Source organism: Elephantulus edwardii, unplaced genomic scaffold, assembly GCF_000299155.1.
Source record: "Elephantulus edwardii isolate Elephantulus edwardi_28Jun2011 unplaced genomic scaffold, EleEdw1.0 scaffold00273, whole genome shotgun sequence".
In the NCBI taxonomy this organism is placed as follows: Eukaryota; Metazoa; Chordata; class Mammalia; order Macroscelidea; family Macroscelididae; genus Elephantulus; species Elephantulus edwardii.
Genome location: NW_006400023.1, coordinates 620,599 through 630,154, shown reverse-complemented (window position 1 = coordinate 630,154; position 9,556 = coordinate 620,599). Strand labels below are relative to the sequence as shown.

General features: G+C 41.2%; 1 protein-coding gene across 1 annotated transcript in view; it reads right to left on the bottom strand.

The window, feature by feature from the left end:
- Positions 1 to 4,031: 4,031 nt before the first annotated feature.
- Positions 4,032 to 9,556, bottom strand: part of FLG (filaggrin) — a 9,002-nt gene continuing 3,477 nt past the window's right edge. The window contains exons 3-5 of the mRNA XM_006900135.1: positions 9,112 to 9,554; positions 4,953 to 5,131; positions 4,032 to 4,102 (exon numbers count right to left, since the gene is read on the bottom strand). Of these exons, the coding sequence (XP_006900197.1) occupies positions 4,032 to 4,102; positions 4,953 to 5,131; positions 9,112 to 9,554 (693 nt within the window). The remainder of the gene's footprint in view (positions 4,103 to 4,952; positions 5,132 to 9,111; positions 9,555 to 9,556) is intronic.

The window sequence follows — 9,556 nt, the reverse complement described above, 5'->3', positions numbered from 1 at the left end:
GGAGAGGGACATCATGCTTGGGAGGGTGGAGGGACAGCACAGGAGGGGAAGACCCTCTATGAGATGGATTGATTCGGTGACTGGGGTAGTCGGGATGGGTGTGTCGGAGGCGGTGCGGTTGGCACAGGATAGAGCAGGGTTTAGAGCTGTTGTGCATAGGGTCGCTATGAGTCGGAAATGACTCGACGGCACATAACAACAACAACAACTACATATAAGGATCTTTTAAATTATGAATGGAAAAAGGGATTTTTTTTAATTAGGTGGGGGTGGGAATTTGCTTATATCTCTGTAGGTTAAAAAACCCCGAGATGAGGTGAGAGACCATCGTTTGACAAGGATGAAGCTGCAGAATGGAAGATAATACCAGCTACTGGGCATATGTTTCTAATGAAACACAGATAGACATTCTTCTGGTATTCTCTGCTTTCAGCTGAGATTCATCTAACATCAGCTACAATATCCCTTGTATCACGACCCCTTCTAAACACAGACTGGACTTCTGGCATAGGCTGATTCAATTCTTTAGAGGATTGTAATACCCAATGTCTTTCAGCTGGAGTTTATTCTTTTTCATTAGCATTTAAAAATTTAAAGTATATAAGGTTTTTTGTAAAACAGTTTGAGGAATGATATTTGTCCCATTACATTTCCCTCCTGTTTTTTTTAACATAGTTTGTAAAGTCAAAATACCCCTTTCTATTATATAGCTTGTTCTGCAATAACATAGTAATAGCATATAATTCAGCCTGCTGTATAACCTGCATAACCCATCTTATTTGCATCCATATAATAGGCATCTGCTTGTAAAAGTGAAGTTTTTACTTTAGTTGTTAGTATCCAATTAGTCCCTTTACCTGATTTCCTTTTTTATTACAATCACTGCAAAGTTGCAGGTAATAGTGGTTAATAAGACTTGCTAAATATTGTTTTTGAACTGATTGTTCTAAAACTTCTAAATTCTCTCTAGTTAGGGGTTACTGTTTCAGCTAAGGTGTTTTGGTTGTTGTTGGGTTTTTTTTTTTTTTTAAAGGGAGAGCATGAGGAATAGTGGCCCCGGTTATAATTTTGGATACCTTAATTTTTTTAATTTTTAAAAATTTTTTAGAAATTTTAAAATTTTTTTAGAGATTAATTTAGGTTCTTGAAAACTAGCAACCGCTTCTTTTTTGTTTTCATTTATCAGCTTATTAACTTTGCACTTGTTTATAAAAATCTGCCTTTATTAGTCCAATGATATCATTTTCTACGTTTTTACAAAACAATGAAGGCATAGACTTTTTCCTTTATATCTTTACTTTTTTTTTCTGAAATTTCTGTTTTATCTCAGGCTTGCATACAACAAAGCCGGACTTGTATAATTATAGCATCATTATATTGTAATTGAGCTCATACCTTAAGCTGTTGACTTTTGTTTTTTTAAGAATTGATTAGCAGTAACATTAACAGGAGGATTTTTAGATCAATTAATTCTTTCCATATTTGTAGCTTTATCAGTCTACTAAGTTTTAAATAGTAAATGTGCTTCAGATTTCAAAACCGTCCTGACCATGGTCTCTCAATTATAAAGTATTGACTTAAATTTTGTAGCTAATCCTTGTAATATGTTTTTTACATAGGTAAATTGCATACCATAAGCAATTATGGCTTGCTTTAACTTTTTAATTGTTCTGTAAGATAACGACTGGTGTTGATGCAATTGATACCTTTGGGGGTATTCTTTATTAGGAGGTATATTTTGAATTGTTAATTGAAATACAGAAGCTTCTTTCCTTTAATTAGATAAATCATCTTGCTTTAATTGTTACAAGACCCTGGGCATAGGTGTTAAAGGCTTTTTAAACGTAGTCCCTTTTACTGGGGCATGATTTGTATTCTTAAATAACATTGAATCTGGAACAGTTGCTGCAGATGGAGTTGTATTTTTATTTTAATCAAGGATGCTTTAGATAGAATATGAAATGATCCAGGAAGTATTAAAAGAAGATGGAAAGAATATACTGAGTCAGTGAATCAAAAGGAATTGGCAGACACCGAGAATTTAATAAAACAACATATGAGTAAGAGCCTATAATGATGAAAGAAGAAGTCCAGGGCTGCTTTGAAGGAAATAGCAAGAAATAAGGCCCCAGGAATAGATGGTATACCAATTGACATATTTCAGCTAACAGATGCTGCCCTGGACGTGCTCACTAGGTTGTGCCAAGAAATCTAGAGAACAACCACTTGACCAACTGACTTTAAAAGATCTGCATTTGTTCCCATTCCAAAGAAGGTTGACCCAACAGAGTGGAAACTAGAGCAATATCATTGATTTCACAAACAAGCAAGATTCTACTGAAGATTATCCAAAATGACTGGAACTGCACATCAGCAGAGAACTGCCAGAAGTCCAGGCTGGGTTTAGAAGAGATTGTGGTAATAGGGATATCATAGCTAATGTTAGATGGATCTTGGCTGAAAGCAGGGAATACCAGAGGAATGTCTATCTGTGTTTCATTGATTATGCAAAAGCATTTGATGGTGTGGATCATAACAAACTGTGGCTGACTCTGAGAAGAATGGGAATCCCAGAACACTTGATTGTGCTAATGAGAAACTTATATTTGGACCAGGAGACAGTTGTCAGGACAGAGCAAGGAAACAGTGCATGGTATACGCCAGGGATGTGTCCTGTCTCCATACCTTTTCAACCTGTATGCAGAACAGATGATCCAGGAGGCTGGGCTCTATGAGGAGAAGTGTGGGGTCAGGATTGGTGGAAGATCTGTCAACAGTCTGCGTTATGCAGATGACACAACCCTGCTTGCTGAATCTGCGGAGGACCTGAACTGCTTGTTACAGAGGGTCAAGGAGTGCAGCCTTCAATACGGATTGAGGCTCAATGTCAAAGAAGACAAAGATTCTCACCACTGGACCAATTGGCAGCATCAGGATGGATGATGAAGAGATTGAGATTGTTCACAGCTTTAGTTTGCAGTCAACAGTCTTAGCACCAGTAGCCAGGAAATTAAAAGTTGTATTGCGATGGGAAAGTCTGCTGATAGGGATCTTTCCAAAGTTTTGAAGATCAATGGTGTCTTTCTGGAGAGTAAGCTGCATCTGATACAGGCCATGGTCTTTGCAATCCCTTGTTATGCCTCAGAGAGTTGGACAATAACTAGAAAGGAGAGATGGAGAATTGATGCCTTTGAGCTGTGGTTCTGAAGAAGAGTATTGAGGGTACCATGGACTGCTAGGAAAACAAAGATTCATCCTTGAGAAGGTTAAATTGGGTGGCTCCTTGGAGGCAAGGATTCTGAGGCTCCGTCTAACATACTTTGGACATGTTATAAGGAGAGACCGGTCTTTGGAGAGGGACATCATACTTGGTAGTGTGGATGGACAGTGCAGGCGGGGAAGACCCTCTATGAGGTGGATTGATTCAGTGACTGGGGTAATCGGGATGGGTGAATCGGAGACAGTGTGATTGGCACAGGACAGAGTAGAGTTTAGGGCTCTTGTACAAAGGGTCGCTATGGGTAGCAAGCGACTCGACGGCACATAACAACAACAATATATTTCATTACAAGAACCCAATTTGTCTATTTTATTAGAAAGTTTTAAAACTTGTTTACTTAATTTATTATAAGGATTATCATCCTGGACTACATTTTTCTTTTGATAAGCTTTTTCAACAGATACAGATTTGAAGTGGATGACTTACTTCAACTTACTTACCCAGAACTTTGTGCCCTAACCCTACCCCTAACCCTTGTCCCCCTTCTTCTGCAGAGCTTTGCAAGGAGCAGAGATCGGGCTCCAGTGAGTGCCATGGACCAAGCTCGGGCAGCCGCTACCCTGTGTGCCATGGACAGATTTCTATACAAAACCAGAGCGCTGCCACATTTTTACCTCCCAGGGATTTAATTACTGTTTTGAGAGTGGGATAACTGGGGGTGGGGAAGGGGCTGTGCACTGCCTTGCGCCACGCCCAGGCCTACCTGCCCTTCCCTGCCTGCTGTGCAGAGGGTAGGGCTAGGTCACTTGGCTTAACCTCCCCTGTCTTTGGCCTTGGAGTTCTGGGAAGCTCTTCTTCCGCCACCATTAAGACTTCGGATCTCTGTAGTGGGGAAAAAATTTTTAGTCTGTTCCATAGCACCAGTTTTAGTTTTGAAACAATATATATGTTGATATACAACTTTAGACACTCTGGACACTTACGTGGGAGCCTGGTAAGGCTAAGGTGTGAGCGCCCTCACCTGCACTAGGCCACAGATACCAGATACGAAAGATGCTGGTAGCGGATTGGACCTGCACACACAGGAGATGTGAGCAGAGACAAGAGAGCAGAGATAAGAGAGGCATGCACAAGCTATGTGTACAGGGACACATAGCCAGGCGCCCTTGGGTACACTGGCGGGAGAGGGGAGATGGGACAACAGGAAAACACTACAAAAGATAATAGCCACAGAGCCACGTCCCTACAGCCTAGTCCGCACCCTGCATGTCCACCCTGCTCTGCTTTATGCTGGATTTTGAACTCAGGTTTTGGCAGTGTCATTGTGGCTGCTGCACTGCTTTTGTTTCTGTGCCTGTTTGGTGCAGACCTGTGGAGCTTTTTGCAACTTCAGTTAAATTGACAGCTTTTGTGGCAGCTGCTCAGCTCCTAGTTGCTTAAGGGCGGAACTGCAGAATTAGGCTTAAGGGGTAGTGTTCTCATCGTGTTAGAGCCCAGGTGTGGTGTAGGCTCCCTTGGTTTTCCTCCCCTTCGTTGTCAGGCCGCAAAGGCAGTAAATGAAATCAAGGGGGAGGAAGTGAGAGCCAGACTGGGGGGAGGTGGCTGGACTGAGCAAGTTCCCACCAGCACAGCGTGAGGGGGAAGCCAATTGCCTAGCTTTTGTTTTTTTTTTGTTTGTTTGTTTTGTTTTGTTTTTGCCTTTTTTCCCTCTCCTCTCTGTGGAGCTCTGCACCTGAGTGATACCGCTGTTTGCGCTTGCGCCAGAGAGAGCGCCCATCAGCCTGGGAGGAGCCCTGGATGCTGGCTGGCGCCTGCTGGTCTCTTTGGGTACCCAGGCTGCTGCCAGGCCTGTGAGTTCGCACCGTGGCCACGCCCCCTTCTCTGTCCGCCTGCCGCGCTGTGCCACTTTCACTTTTGATAAGTTTTGCAAGAGTTACCCTCTACTGGCACTTGACTCTTTAAACTGGCTCTCTCCCTTCCAGCTTTGCCTCTATGTTTACCAGGTTTGGTAGGGCTGCAAAAGCTTTAAGATAAGACTAAGAGGTGTTTACTTGACTTGACCCATTTCTAGGACGAGAACAAAGAAAAACAGACTTACATAAAGATGGAGCACAACACAGAGCCAAAATGCAGAACACTGGCCTTTCCCAGTATGGGCTTCTGGGGCTGGGAGCAACCTCTGCTTCATTCCTTTAACCAGACCTGGGGGATAGAGTCCTCTACAGAGGGCCAGATGCAGGACGTCTCCCTGCTGCCCTAGCGCAAGTCCTGTTCAGCATGTCTTCCCAGGGATCTCAGGCACAGGTATATTGTTCGAACCACCAGGTACAGAGACAGAGACAACTCACAGAAAGAGCGCTCACTTAACTCACCAGCTTGCCTGGGATCTAGGCGCTCAACCTGACAAGAGTCCTTTAAGGGGGTGTTTCCCAACCAATGCACCAAAATATTATGCCCAAGAATGCGTCCTCAAAGGACAATACCTCACGTATGCAAGAACAATGAGCGCTTTATGTTCAAGAATAACTTTCTGCATGCGGAGGCTCCCTCCCTCTGTGGAAAGATGGTGAGTGAGAACCCCCGAGTCGTTTTGCTGCACCCATTGTTTTTAAGGCCTTTCCGGGTGCTTCTGTCTGGGTCAAGGAGATTGGAAACATAGTTGGTGGGCAAGGGGATCCGTCATGTGGGTTGGCTTTTCGTAGGTTGGCTACTTTGCCCACTTTTTTTTTTTTTAATTTTTGTGTGAGTGTACCGTCAAATCAGATCTGACTGGTACAGGAGGAGATTGTCCCTCCTTTCCCGGCAGAGCATCTGGTGGTACTTTGCCCACTTTTGTGCCTCTCTGAGTCACATACACACTTTGTCTGTTCTTGCTTTTAGTCACATGGGGCGAGTTAATCTTAAACTTTGCAAGGACAGATGAGACTGTACCTGACGCATCTGTGTTTGCTCTACCCTTCCTAAGCTCAGAATTTTTGTGGCCTGCTTCTGCCTCTGGAATTAATGGGGTTTTTTTCAAGGTTGGGTTTGAGTCAGGTGTCAGGTGGGGGTGCCAGACACTGTCCCCTCAGTTCAAATCCACCAGTTGCTTAGTAATAACCTGTACAATTATTTCTATGGCATTATGTATATATGTTATTGTTGTGATGTCCCATGGAGTTGTAACCAACTCATAGCTGATCTTGCAGTGTGTTTTCAGACACTGCAAATCATATGGGAGGAGATTGCCCATCTTTCTCCCATGTAACAGCTAGTGAATTCAAACCACCTGTTTTTGGGTTGTCACTGCAACTCTTTACCGCTAAGCCACCAAGACTCCTTTGGATATGCATGAAATTAATTTTGTTATGTATATATTGTAAGATTAAACTATCATGACTCTTAATAACTTCACTTTAATAACTAAAAGCCCATGAAACTTTATCCATGATTAAAGAATAGATTTAATATTGTTTGAAGCTAATTATCAAAATCCGTTTGTTTGCTGTTTTTCATTCAGTCCTTGTCCTCATTTGGATCCACTCAAACTTTGACAGTTTCACATTAGAGAGGTAGCTTGCTGCTCTTATTAACCTAGTAAACTCAGACTTAGGTGACTAGAGATCTCACTACTATTTTAGTGTAGATTATTAGGAGATTGGAGCCCTGATGTTGCCAATCAAAATGTCAGTGGTTTGAACCCACTATCTACTCCATGGAAGAAACTTATACAGTCTACTTCCGTAAAGATTTACAGCTTTGGAAACCCTGTGAGCAGTTCTACTCTGGACTATACAGTTGTTTTAAATGAGAATGAACTCAGTGACAGTAGGTTTTATTACTATTTGTAACATTCTTTCTTTTTTTTTTTTTTTTCCTAATTATATTTTATTAATTTTCATAAACATTTACAGAGATTTTGGGCTTCCACTCATTCATTGTTGCACTATTCTCTCTACCCTCCTCCCAGTTTGTTCTTGTCCAAATGCCACAGTGCTTGTCAAAGCCAGTTCTGATTAATCTTCTTTGTCAGTGTATCCTTTGCCATTCCCTATCACTCCTCCCTGAGAGAGACTTCACCCTGAGTCATAAGGAAAAGGGGACGGCGTATTCTCTTAGCTACTTCCTGCTGAAAAGGGACGCTGTGGGTTTCAGGGTGAAGATCTTCTCTCACTACTCTAAAGGGCCCCTTTGGCAGTAGGAAACACATAGACTATTATGGAGATTGATTTTGGAATTCAGATGCACTCTTATTGATTGTGCTTGGCGTAACATTCTTTCTAGTCTGGCATAATGGAAAAGAAATATTTAAGTGTAATTTTCTGCAAAGAGATACTCTTTCTGATAATAGGATCCTTCCTCATCTATTCTTTTAAATTCTTTTGTCTGTATCTTGGAGCTTTGGTGATGGTAAGGAGTTGTGCTGTCAGTCTAAAGGCATGAGATCCACATCTGACAGAAACTTGTTTGGACAAAGATGGACAATCTCCCCCCATTTGGATTTACAACCTTGACAGCCCTTTGGAGAGTCACCTATGAGGCTGTTCCAACTCAACTGTACATAAAAAAACAACAGTGTGTCTAAGTCATAAAAATTTATGTATTTTCTTTCTAGGACTTGAAGGCATTCTATTTGATTTTTCTCTTTCATGATATGTCATCACAACTACCAAACTTCCTTCAATCTCCAGTGAAAGCTACCAACTAGTTTCTTTGGCATGAGGACCTATGGTAAGTAATTCTTGTCTTCTTGTTCTTAGGTTGACTTGACTAATAGTCACCTTGGATATTGTTTTGATAATATTGATAGTGATAATAAAGATTAAGCAATGTCTCCGCCCCCACCCCCACCAAGTGATTATGTTGTACAACTGTGGGATATAATTAAATTTTTACTCTTTTGGACTCCTTGTTACTTTTGTGTTACATGTAGTTGCCATATAGCCTTGAAAATTTACATTCATACAAGGGGAACATGCAGTTATTACCATGGGAAGTAAGTTTTTTGGGATGAATAAGAAATGATAAAAAATGAGACGATTATGTTGTATGACCAATTATTTATTTTCCATTTTCATAATGTACATTTTAAAAATTCTTTCTGCTCAAAGTGAAACCAATGCTTGTCGAAAAATACAAATTTGAAGAAAAAGTTGGAAGACCCACATGTGCTGAACTCCATGTTAGTTTAACAGTCCTGATGCCCAAAGGAGTACTTCTGTATCTTTTAAGATTTTTGTACTACTGATAAAGATTAATGTGTTACAAAAGAAATGTTCTAAAATTTAAACTTAAGGGGAAAAAAGAAATTCTGATTGAACCCTAGACTCTGCCAATACTTTTTCATACTTCTGTAAACTTGTAGCTTTATGCCATCAATTTTCCCATTCACCATTTCTTTGTAATGAGCTACAATGATTTCAAGAGAATACATCAACTTCCACCAAAGAAACGAAATCATGTACCGTATTTAAAGAAAAGGATAACAAAATATAACCTTCTAAAAAGTACTAAGGAAACTTACTTGCTATAAAGAAGTGACTATTCTTGGTTCACTATTTTATTTCTTTGGCTAATATAGCATCCATTGGTTTTGCAATTGTAATACTAGTATCTCTGAGATTGCTTGAAACCTAGTTGTTTTGAAATATCATTTGAATACCATATACTATGACAGATCTATTACTACTTAATATAGAGATTCTCATATGTCCTTTCTCATGTGTAGATATACGTGATTGTTAATAGATCAATCTGTGAAATCCACACGGTTGGAACCATATGTGACAGTTCCATCCCAAGACTGTACAAATCCTGACTGTCCAAAGTCATACGCTGTATTACCATAGCTCCCATGTCTCCAATATTGACCTGACCCCTGCCTTCCTTTATAACTATTCAAAGAATAATACTGGTAGAACCTAGATCCATCTTTTGTAGGATGGTTAGAATGAGATTCTTCAATGTCATTTTCCTGACTGACACTGGATTGCTGATGTCCACTCTGATGGGGTCGTACTTGGCTCTGTCCGTGGCCTGAAACTGAGTGACTAGTGGTATCTCCTGACAGGCCCTGGTTGGATTCCTGGTTGTGTCTAAAGTTGGACCCAGTCCTTCCATGGTTATGAAAGGACTGACTACCAGGATCATCTGATTGTCCGTCAGAGTCACTGGCCTGACTAACACTGGATCCCCGATGTCTACTCTCCTCAGAATTGGAGGTGGCTGGTCCACGTCCACCTGAGCTGTGTCCACGTGAAGAGGTTTGGTGGTGATGAGACCCTGCCTGTCTAGTGCGGTCTCCTTGTTGCTCGTGGTCACCTCTGTGTTCCCTGGCACCGTGGGATCCAGACTGCT